Source organism: Dreissena polymorpha, chromosome 5, assembly GCF_020536995.1.
Source record: "Dreissena polymorpha isolate Duluth1 chromosome 5, UMN_Dpol_1.0, whole genome shotgun sequence".
Taxonomy (NCBI): domain Eukaryota; kingdom Metazoa; phylum Mollusca; class Bivalvia; order Myida; family Dreissenidae; genus Dreissena; species Dreissena polymorpha.
The window spans coordinates 29114424-29127225 of NC_068359.1; the positions used below are offsets into that span (position 1 = coordinate 29114424).

Below are 12802 nucleotides of genomic sequence, written 5' to 3' on the forward strand. Positions count from 1 at the left end.
TAAATCTTTGTATCATCCGCAAAAATTTTGACTATTCCATTGACAACATCTGGCAGGTCATTTATAAAGCAAAAAAAAAGTACAGGACCCAGAACGCTTCCTTGTGGAACTCCGCTTATGACTTTAGACCAATTCTTACACATTGAGATTGTGCTGTTAGAAAATTCTCAATCCAATTTAGGGTAACACCATGCACACCCAGACAATTTAGTTTAAATAAAAGCCTATCATGTGCCACGCTGTCAAAGGCTTTGCTGAAATCTAGATAAATAACATCTATAGGGGATCCTTCATCAACACTTTCAGCCCATCTGTCGAGAATTTCCAGTAATTGAATATTACATGAACGTTTAGGACGAAAACCATACTGATTGTCCGAAAGTAGGTTCATATTTAACAAGTATGACATTAATTTATCCCGGATGATTTTTTCACAAAGTTTACACACAACAGATGTCAAACTCACAGGTCTATAATTCGATGGTTCTTTCTTATTACCAGATTTAAATATTGGTGCTACAGTAGCCTTCTTTCAATCATCTGGTAATTTTCCTTTTATTAGTGATTCCCTAAATATCATATGCAGAGGTTTTAAAATGTGTCCTTGTGTTTCAAATAAAACCTTTGGATGAAGACCATCTGGACCAGGTGATTTATCAGGTTTTAAGGTTTTCAACACTTTTTGAACATCACTAATGGATATCTCAAAATCACTCATAGAAAACGGTATGTCATTTGGCACTTCCTCATTAAATGCTTCACTTCTTACAAACACACTACTAAAAAAAGAATTCATGACTTCTGCTTTCTCAAAATTTGACTTTGCTTCTGAACCGTCTGCTTTTTTATGATACTTATACTGTCTCTCGTTTTCCTCTTAGAATTCACATACTTCCAGAACGATTTGTTGTTTAATTTTATTTCCTTGGCGATTTTCCTTTCATAGTCTCTTTTAGCGTCCTTAACAGTGGATGAACACTCATTTCTGGTTAAGGCGTAGACAGCATAGTTCTCCCTGTTTCTCGAATATTTGTACCGCTTCCACGCTTTATTTTTCTTTAAAAATGCTTCCTTGCATTTTTTGTTGAACCAAGGGGGGTTTCTCTTGTGTTTATCATTCCGTTTTCTCTTAGGTACATATTTATTGACAAGATCATTAAGCGAGATCTTAAAAAAATACCACAGTTCATCAATATCCTTATCTTTCATAATGTCCCAGTCTATTTGAGCTAATTCTCTGTTGATAGCGTCATAATCCCCTTTATAGAACTGATAACTTTCCGAAACTTCCTCTCCTGTGTAGTAAAGGGCTAATTGAAAGTTCAAAACAGAATGGTCACTTAAACCAATGGGTGGTTGAATGCTTAAAGAATCCTGGTCAATCATGGTCTCTTCGTTTGTGAAAACAAGATCCAAACAACTTGGAGTTTGACCCTCTCGATTTCTAGTGAAAGTCTTGATATGTTGATGTAAATAATTATCCAAAGAGCAATCCAAGAATCTCGTTCCAGAGGCATTGATTGCGTAATTACTGTTGCAGTTTTCCCAATCTATATCCTTGTAATTGAAATCACCCAATAACATGTAATGACTGTAGTTAAGTGCACAGGACTGGGTTATAAGCTTTAAAAGTCTCTCATTATTGGCCTCGGTAGATGATGGGTTACGATAAATCACTCCAATAAGTATCTTATCATCGTCTTTCAGGATTATTTCACACCACACATTTTCATCAAAATTTATGTCTTCAAACAAGTCAATCTTTGTAGCCTTAAAGTTTTTTCTCACTAACAATATGACACCACGCTTACCATTATGATTAGGCATGAAAATATTATAATTTAAAAATGACAAGTTATTAATATTATATTTGTCATAACTGACCTTCGGAAATACTTCACATAGTCCAACAATATCCGGATTTTCAGTTGCAAGATACGCCTCAAATTCTGCGAGTTTACTACTACTACTACTACTACTACTACTACTACTACTACCACTAAAATATAATGGTTAAAACATATAATTACAATTGATATTTAAAGATTAAAATATTATTTTATGTTTATATGTTTGTAGATCTATTCAATACAATCAAATAAACTTAAAAATCTCGATCAGCAGCACAAGTTTATTTATCAAGAAAACGTGTACAATCGTTATGGAAAACGAAAGTACATCACCTAACATTAATACAAAATATATATAGGCCTAATTTAATCGCCATGTTCTCTGTAAAACAGAGATTTTAGGATAACATATGTGTCTATGTATTTGAAAACAAAAAACAAGGAAAACAACGCATGAAATCAAATAAACTAACCGAGAGCGTTGAGTCGAGTTCAAACAGCTAACCTTCTCTGTAAGGGGAAGTAATATATCTTATAATTTGGACTTAGCCCCCTTCAAGGTCAGAAACGCTTGCATCAAAATGATATTCGTGATTATGGCTTGCTTATGAGAACTGATCTATTTGGCAAAATTAATTATATATGCAGATCTATAATCAATAATAGAAAACAGTATGGAACAAAACAAAATGACAACACAGTCTGTATAGTTGCAAAGCTTATAAACGAATCGTACGTCCATGTAAACATCGCTGATAACTCTACGATTATGTGAAATGTCTAATAGTGCATATCTTATGAGATACAAAACAAGACTTAGATTCGCCCACGAACTCTAGATGAGTCAATATACGCTCCGTGATTCGCCGGCCACATACGACTGGCAAATAATTATCTACGAGCATATTGTCAGAGACGTTGTTATCTACGTCTCTGATATTGTCAAATGTATTAAAAGCGCATCTAAAGCTTTGCCAGCAAAGTCAACATTTATTCAAAACGTTACTTTTAAACACTGCTCGTTATCATTTTACACACGCTGTATTGTCCATATGGAGAGTTGGTTTGGGCAGTTTCGTAAGCACGAAGTACTTTTCATGAAAACGTTGTTCTTCCGACGCTGCCTGAAGCCAGCCTAGCGTTCGCTCGTTAATGTTCGATTATCGTGGCGGGAAATTACCATGGAATATATTGTCGCACGAAAAATTAAATCGAGCATTTCGGATCTCGTTTAATTTATGTTACCATTCCACATCTAGTATTTAAATTTTGGCTATTGCCATAAGGAACACTGATTTCTTATGGGATAAATTTATTTTACGAAATATTTTGCGAATTATTCGTTTAAAATCAGTATTTATGTTACTTTACGTGTGACCCTGACATTTGCCGTCTCAAAAGAGAACACATTTTAGTGCAAGTCACTTCAAAAGTGCACTATGCGTTATGAATTTACAGACCGGATAATCTGTTTTGTTGCCTTTTTCCCCTTTTTACCTTAAAGTGTGGCCCAGACCTTTAAATATGTAAGACGTTTGTTATTAGTGGCACGTTGTCTTGCTATTGTTAACATTTGTGGGAAGTTATTTTAAAACTGCATGAATGTTACAGTCCAGACAGGCTAGGGCGGCGATACGCGGATATTGTAACTGTTATATTGAGCTTTCTGCATGCGGCTAAAGAAAACTCATATGGTGTTTAGCTCGCCTGGCCATCTAGTGCTCATAGGGAGCTTTTATTATACCGTTATGTCCGACGTTGACTTTTTCTGCTAACATTTTCCCTGCTTAACCCCTTGACATATTTTAAAGAAACATCAAAGTGATTCTTGGGTGACACACTTTTGAAGTTGCTCAAATCGTCCCGGTCCATTGCAAACTAGCTCATAAGGGCTAAACATGGATTGGTAAAATGAAAACTTAAAATATTTTTTTTTCTTAAACCAGAAGGGGCCAGGGCCTAAATAAGTGTGAAACACTGTAGAGCCATGTCCGTTGGGTTAAAACTGGCCCCGGCCTGTAGCTATATTTATTCCCTTGTATAAATTATATTGACACAGTGAGTGTTAATATACATTATTGTCTCAAGGAAGTAGCATAGATTGTTTTCAGATTATTAAAATGTAATACAATAAATCTTAATTAACTGGTATATTAATTTTGCAACATTTATTTCTAGCAATATTATTCATAGACTTTGTAAAGAAGCATGTGATAACCCTCACTCCAGTTCATGGGAATCACAGTCTAAAATTGTGGAATATGTTTCAATGACGTGTAGTAACCGGTATCCATGTTTACCGAATGCGTAAATCTGAACTGCTTTATTATATTTTTTCTCAATAGATTACATGATTTGTGTATTTCAAAATTGTGTAAGTGATACTTCATCGCTATTTTTATTTCCTATTTGTTTAACTATTTTAGGGATATAGAGAATAGGCTTTGTCCGTCCGTCCGTCAGTCTGTTATTCCGTCAGTCCGCCCGTCTGTCACAAAACTGTTCATGGCTTTATCTCAGAAACTATATAAAATATCAACATGAAACTTCATGGGTGTATTGATCTAAATGAGATGTACCATGCACATGAATCATAACCCTACACTTTCTAAAATAAGAGTAATTGCCCTTGGTTGTTTTTGTATTGGGTAACTTATCAGGGCTATATCTCAGATACGCTACACGATTTCAATATGAAACTGCATGGGTGCATAGATATCAATGAGGAGAAATGAAATGCATAAAAATCCTACACTTAATTTTGTGTGCAGATTACACCATATATCAAGGGATTTACATCCATCCATAAACAAACTTTATTTGGCGGGGGATATCAATTCAACGAATTTGCTTGTTTTTCGATGAATGGAAACTCATTTTCGAAAGATACTTGTACTTAAACAAAATTGAATAGCAAAAATTTAGAAACATATTAGCAAAATGAAGAGTGTCCTCTCATGTATAAACAGATAGGTGTTAACACATTACAAACAAGCGATGTGTTTGTGAAACACTATGTCGTCATATATTTGACCTTTGACCCTGAAGGATGACCTTGACCTTTCACCACTCAAAATGTGCATCTCCATGGGATACACATACATTCAAAATATCAAGTTGCTATCTTCAATACCGGTATTGCGAATGTTAAAGTTGGCGCAAACAAACAAACACACAAAAAAAGCAACAAACCAACAGACAGGACAAAAACAATATTTTCCCCACTATAGTGGTAGGGGACATAAAAAGTGAGAGTATGTGTAATTGTGTTTGAAAAGGAAAAAGTTTTTAATAAGTAACATATGCACATCATACATACCCATAGAACATAATTGTCTCACTGTCAACATACCCATAGAGCATAATTGTCTCACTGTCAACATACCCATAGAGCATAATTGTCTCACTGTCAACATACCCATAGAGCATAATTGTCTCACTGTCAACATACCCATAGAGCATAATTGTCTCACTGTCAACATACCCATAGAGCATAATTGTCTCACTGTCAACATACCCATAGAGCATAATTGTCTCACTGTCAACATACCCACAGAGCATAATTGTCTCACTGTCAACATACCCATAGAGCATAATTGTCTCACTGTCAACATACCCATAAATCATAATTGTTTCACTGTCAACATACCCATGGAGCATAATTGTCTAACTGTCAACATACCTATAGAGCATAATTGTTTCACTGTCAAACAGACCCATAGAGCATAATTGTCTCACTGTCAAACAGACCCATAGAGCATAATTGTCTCACTGTCAACATACCCATAGAGCATAATTCTCTCACTGTCAAACAGACCCATAGAGCATAATTGTCTCACTGTCAAACAGACCAATGGAGCATAATTGTCTCACTGTCAACATACCCATAGAGCATAATTGTCTCACTGTCAACATACCTATAGAGCATAATTGTTTTACTGTCAAACAGACCCATAGAGCATAATTGTCTCACTGTCAAACAGACCCATAGAGCATAATTGCCTCACTGTCAACATACCCATAGAGCATAATTGTCTCACTGTCAACATACCGATAGAGCATAATTGTCTCACTGTCAACATACCCATAGAGCATAATTGTCTCACTGTCAACATACCCATAGAGCATAAATGTCTCACTGTCAACATACCAATAGAGCATAATTGTCTCACTGTCAACATACCCATAGAGCATAATTGTCTCACTGTCAACATACCCATAGAGCATAATTGTCTCACTGTCAAACAGACCCATAGAGCATAATTGTCTCACTGTCAAACAGACCAATAGAGCATAATTGTCTCACTGTCAACATACCCATAGAGCATAATTGTCTCACTGTCAACATACCTATAGAGCATAATTGTTTCACTGTCAAACAGACCCATAGAGCATAATTGTCTCACTGTCAAACAGACCCATAGAGCATAATTGTCTCAAGGTCAACATACACATAGAGCATAATTGTCTCACTGTCAACATACCCATAGAGCATAATTGTCTCACTGTCAACATACCCATAGAGCATAATTGTCTCACTGTCAACATACCAATAGAGCATAATTGTCTCACTGTCAACATACCCATAGAGCATAATTGTCTCACTGTCAACATACCCATAGAGCATAATTGTCTCACTGTCAACATACCCATAGAGCATAATTGTATCACTGTCAACATACCCATAGAGCATAAATGTCTCACTGTCAACAGACCCATAGAGCATAATTGTCTCACTGTCAAACAGACCCATAGAGCATAATTGTCTCACTGTCAACATACCCACAGAGCATAATTGTCTCACTGTCAACATACCCATAGAGCATAAATGTCTCACTGTCAACATACCCATTGAGCATAATTGTCTCACTGTCAAACAGACCCATAGAGCATAATTGTCTCACTGTCAAACAGACCCATAGAGCATAATTGTCTCACTGTCAAACAGACCCAAAGAGCATAATTGTCTCACTGTCAACATACCCATAGAGCATAATTGTCTCACTGTCAAACAGACCCATAGAGCATAATTGTCTCACTGTCAAACAGACCCATAGAGCATTATTGTCTCACTGTCAAACAGACCCATAGAGCATAATTGTATCACTGTCAAACAGACCCAAAGAGCATAATTGTCTCACTGTCAACAGACCCATAGAGAATAATTGTCTCACTGTCAAACAGACCCATAGAGCATAATTGTCTCACTGTCAAACAGACCCATAGAGCATAATTGTCCAACTGTCAAACAGACCCATAGAGCATAATTGTCGCACTGTCAAACAGACCCATAGAGCATAATTGTCTCACTGTCAAACAGACCCAAAGAGCATAATTGTCTCTGGGTCAACAGACCCATAGAGCATAATTGTCGCACTGTCAAACAGACCCATAGAGCATAATTGTCTCACTGTCAAACAGACCCATAGAGCATAAGTGTCTCACTGTCAATATACCCATAGAGCATAATTGTCTCACTGTCAACATACCCATAGAGCATAATTGTCTCACTGTCAACATACCCATAGAGCATAATTGTCTAACTGTCAACATACCCATAGAGCATAATTGTCTCACTGTCAACATACCCATAGAGCATAATTGTCTCACTGTCAACATACCCATAGAGCATAATTGTCTCACTGTAAACATACCCATAGAGCATAATTGTCTCACTGTCAACATACCCATAGAGCATAATTGTCTCACTGTCAACATACCCACAGAGCATAATTGTCTCACTGTCAACATACCCATAGAGCATAATTGTCTCACTGTCAACATACCCATAGAGCATAATTGTCTCACTGTCAACATACCCATAGAGCATAATTGTCTCACTGTCAACATACTGATAGAGCATAATTGTCTCACTGTCAACATACCCATAGAGCATAATTGTCTCACTGTCAACATATCCATAGAGCATAAATGTCTCACTGTCAACATACCAATAGAGCATAATTGTCTTACTGTCAACATACCCATAGAGCATAATTGTCTCACTGTCAACATACCCATAGAGCATAATTGTCTCACTGTCAAACAGACCCATAGAGCATAATTGTCTCACTGTCAAACAGACCAATAGAGCATAATTGTCTCACTGTCAACATACCAATAGAGCATAATTGTCTCACTGTCAACATACCTATAGAGCATAATTGTCTCACTGTCAACATACCCATAGAGCATAATTGTCTCAATGTCAACATACCCATAGAGCATAATTGTCTCACTGTCAACATACCCATAGAGCATAATTGTCTCACTGTCAACATACCAATAGAGCATAATTGTCTCACTGTCAACATACCCATAGAGCAGTATTGTCTCACTGTCAACATACCCATAAAGCATAATTGTATCACTGTCAACATACCCATAGAGCATAAATGTCTCACTGTCAACATACCCATAGAGCATAATTGTCTCACTGTGAAACAGACCCATAGAGCATAATTGTCTCACTGTCAACATACCCACATAGCATAATTTTCTCACTGTCAACATACCCATAGAGCATAAATGTGTATCACTGTCAACATACCCATAGAGCATAATTGTCTCACTGTCAAACAAACCCATAGAGCATAATTGTCTCACTGTCAAACAGACCCATAGAGCATAATTGTCTCACTGTCAAACAGACCCAAAGAGCATAATTGTCTCACTGTCAACATACCCATAGAGAATAATTGTCTCACTGTCAAACAGACCCATAGAGCATAATTGTCTTACTGTCAAACAGACCCATAGACCATAATTGTCTCACTGTCAAACAGACCCATAGAGCATAATTGTCTCACTGTCAAACAGACCCATAGAGCATAATTGTCTCACTGTCAAACAGACCCATACAGCATAATTTTCTCACTGTCAAATAGACCCATAGAGCATAATTGTCTCACTGTCAACATACCCATAGAGCATAATTGTCTCTCTGTCAAACAGACCCATAGAGCATAATTGTCTCACTGTCAAACAGACCCATAGAGCACAATTGTCTCACTGTCAAACAGACCCATAGAGCATAATTGTCTCAATGTCAACATACCCATAGAGCATAATTGTCTCACTGTCAACATACCCATAGAGCATAATTGTCTCACTGCCAACATACCCATTGAGCATAATTGTCTCACTGTCAAACAGAGATTATAACCAAAACATCATTATGTTGATGCAAACGTAGTGAGTGTATACAGTCATTTACATTTAATATAGGTATAGTGCATGCCTGCATTGAGAGAACCTATGAAAGAAGAATTATAAATAGCATTGTGATAGCTGTGCATTTGTTATTCAGGGTTGTAATCATATTTATGTGTGTACGTTTAAATTAAATGTTTATGTACTATGTAGAGATAATATGAGAACATAAAATATTGCGAAAAAGTATTTCTCATCACTTTGAATATAACGACTCCTTTTCTTTTTTTTTTAAATGTCAAAGAAGACATATGCATTATAGCATTGTTGATAGGAATATCGTTTTTCTTCTGTGCTGTATAAATCCTCATCCTCAATCCTGCGCACATCGACTTCACAAGTCAACCGACACCAACATGATCGTCACCGTCCTAATTTTGGTCATCTTTTCATCATCATCAGTTAGATCACTGTTACCCCACCAACAGTATCAGTACATAGTGGCATCTTTATCACCATGTTTGACCACTGTTATCATTCTTAACTACAACAGTATCCGTGAATAGCGTACTCTATATCGTCCTATGTTTGACCACTTATCAATCTTAACTCAAACAGCATCTGTACACAAATACCACTACCGTAATTTCACCAAGCAAACACATGCTTCGCCATCACTTTATTAAACTATGCATACTTTTCAACCGAACGGCAGATAATGCCAACATTTCACACATGTTTCATGTTTTAATCACAAAAGTTAAAAGCATTATTGAAGGACATACGTTAATGTCATAATAGAATTTTAAACTTTTATGTTTTATATGCACTGCTAAAAATATCATTTCAACTATATCTATATTTATCTTCCCTAGCAATTTTGTCAATGAATGTTTGAAAGTTTGAAACAATGGAAACATGAATACAACAAAATATCTGCATGGTAACCTAAACCTGAACAGAAATGAACATTGAAATCTATATAACGCAGTAAAATACAACAATATACATCACACAAAACGTTACAGGCAACAATATCACATCCATGTCTGAATTGAGGGATAAATAGATGATAAAAATAATGTTTTAAAATATCTTGATCCGAGCATAATTTAAATCTACATCAAATCTGCAGCTTCCAAAAAATATCTTTGTACACCATGTCTGCTATATCAATAAAAAGCCAAGTACTAAAACTGAATAAAAACTGTACAGCATAACACAATAATTGTTCACATGACAAAACATGTAAAAATCATCTGAAACATCCTTGAGAAATTTAATGGTGCATGCAAAAAAACGACTCATCACTGACAAGAGATTCTTTCATGTTAATATCAGAGCAGAAAAGCTGTTCTAAATACCACCAAAAACATATCATAACACCCCCTCCAACAAGTTTGAAAAATGTTTGTGTCGTTTGTGATGGAATATTCATAACGAGTATATAGCTACAGTCACCATAGCATACCAACAAGAGCACCGCCTTGCGGGTGCAGACCGCTCATCTATTTTCTTTTTAAAGGTGAAGGGACTCTCATTTTCAATCACAAAGGAGGGAGGGGTGGAGTGAAGAGGGGTGTATAGTGTGGGGTTGTGGACATTTATTACATTATCTTCCAAAAAAGCGAAAAAAAAAACGGTATTTCAAACATAACCGTTAAAAAAAAAAAATTGTGGGGGGGGGGGGTATAGTGTGAGAGTGTGGTGGTAATTTGTGAGATGATCTTAAAAAAAAAAAAAAAAAATTGGGTGGGGGTGGGGTGGGGGGGTGGGGGTATAGTGTGAGGGTGTGGTGGTCATTTGTGAGATGATCTTAAAAAAAAAAAAAAAAAAAAATTAGGGGGTGGGGGGGTGGGGGGGAGGGCATGGGGGATGGTTTGGGTGGAGTCTATTGTGGTATGTCAGGTAAGAGTAGTTTTGTCAAAGTATCAATCAAATCTAATCATAAATAAAGAAGTTATGGCAATTTTAGCAAAATTTAATAATTTGACCTTGAGAGTCAAGGTCATTCAAAGGTCAAGGTAAAATTCAACTTGCCAGGTACAGTAACCTCAAGATAGCATGAAAGTATTTGAAGTTTGAAAGCAATAGCCTTGATACTTAAGAAGTAAAGTGGATCGAAACACAAAATTTAACCATATATTCAAAGTTACTAAGTCAAAAAAGGGCCATAATTCCGTAACAATGACAACCAGAGTTATGCAACTAGTCCTTTTACTGTACCCTTATGATAGTTTGTGAGTGTTCCAAGTATGAAAGCAATATCTATGATACTTTAGGGGTAAAGTGGACCAAAACACAAATCTTAACCAAATTTTCAATTTTCTAAGTATAAAGGGTCCATAATTCCGTCCAAATGCCAGTCAGAGTTACATAACTTTGCCCGCACGGTCCCCTTATGATAGTTAATAAGTGTTGCAAGTATGAAAGCAATAGCTTTGATACTGTAGGAATAAAGTGGACCTAAACACAAAACTTTAAAATATTTTCAATTTTCTAAGTATAAAAAGGGCTCATAATTCTGTCAAAATGCCAGTCAGAGTTACATTACTTTGACTGCACAGTCCCCTTATGATAGTTAGTAAGTGTTGCAAGTATGAAAGCAATAGCTTTGATACTTAAGGTATAAAATGGACCTAAACACAAAACTTAACCAAAATTTTCAATTTTCTACGAGTAAAAAGGGCACATAATTCTGTCAAAATGCACGCCAGAGTTATCTAACTTTGCCTGCCCAGTCCCCTCATGATAGTAAGTAAGTGTACCAAGTTTGAATGCAATAGCATTGATACTTTCTGAGAAAAGTGGACCTAAACGCAAAACTCAACCAAAATTTTCAATTTTCTAAGTATAAAAAGGGCACATAATTCTGTCAAAATGCACGCCAGAGTTATCTAACTTTGCCTGCCCAGTCCCCTCATGATAATAAGTAAGTGTACCAAGTTTGAATGCAATAGCATTGATACTTTCTGAGAAAAGTGGACCGAAACGCAAAACTTAACCGGACGCCGACGCCAACGCCGACGCCAAGGTGATGACAATAGCTCATAATTTTTTTTCAAAAAATAGATGAGCTAAAAATGAATTTGGACACTTTACATAAGAACACACAACAGGGAATACATCTGTAATGATATATAATATACTTTAAGCTCTGAGAGCAGAATGCCTTTTTAAGGTCATACAAAATACACACAGTTGATGATAGTTATATTTTAAGCATGATTTTTAATCAGATTTTCTTAATTTTGAGTGAGTATTATCCAAAATGTGCATATCAAACATTTTAAAAGATATCATACAAGTTGTTGACTAGTAAAGATTTGCTGTAGGTGTTTGCCAAGATAACTCGTATAATAATTACGATTAGCTTAAACAAAATTTCACAAGAAAAATTGCTATGAAATTATGAAAGCAGGAGTAAACTTATGGCTATTGTTCATGCACTTCCATTTATTGAGATTTATCTAGCTATGCAATTTCAAGTGGCTCATCACAAAGTTGCAAGATATGCCCTATTTAAAATATACAATTTATCTTCAAAGGCAGAGTCTGGTTAATTTCTGTGTGTCTGAAAGAAGTCTTTCATGAAGTCTGCCAGAACTTTGGTTTCTTCAGCAGTGACTGCATTGTACAGCGAGGCACGGATACCACCAACAGACCTGAAACAAGCAACAACAGTCACTCTTAGTCATGAAATGTAAATCAAGGGTAAAATCTGTAAAATGTGCCATCCTTATCTTACATGTACTGATTATGTTGCTTACCGGTATAAATTTGCTATATATCTGAGTTGC

At 36.0% G+C, this 12802-nt stretch overlaps 2 protein-coding genes across 5 annotated transcripts in view; both read right to left on the reverse strand.

The window, feature by feature from the left end:
• LOC127880755 (uncharacterized) overlaps positions 1 to 2366 on the reverse strand; it is a 75560-nt gene extending 73194 nt beyond the window's left edge. Inside the window, exon 1 of the mRNA XM_052428119.1 lies at positions 2324 to 2366. The gene's annotated coding sequence lies outside the window, so the exon portion shown is untranslated. The remainder of the gene's footprint in view (positions 1 to 2323) is intronic.
• Positions 1 to 12802, reverse strand: part of LOC127880757 (phosphoserine aminotransferase-like) — an 85929-nt gene that overhangs the window by 61780 nt on the left and 11347 nt on the right. The window contains exon 9 of one of the 4 annotated variants that reach the window (XM_052428120.1): positions 12439 to 12667. The exons of the other annotated variants lie outside the window; for them this stretch is intronic. Within the exon in view, the coding sequence (XP_052284080.1) occupies positions 12562 to 12667 (106 nt within the window). The 3' untranslated portion in view covers positions 12439 to 12561. Of the gene's footprint in view, positions 1 to 12438; positions 12668 to 12802 lie in introns of those variants that run through there. 4 annotated transcript variants of the gene reach the window in all.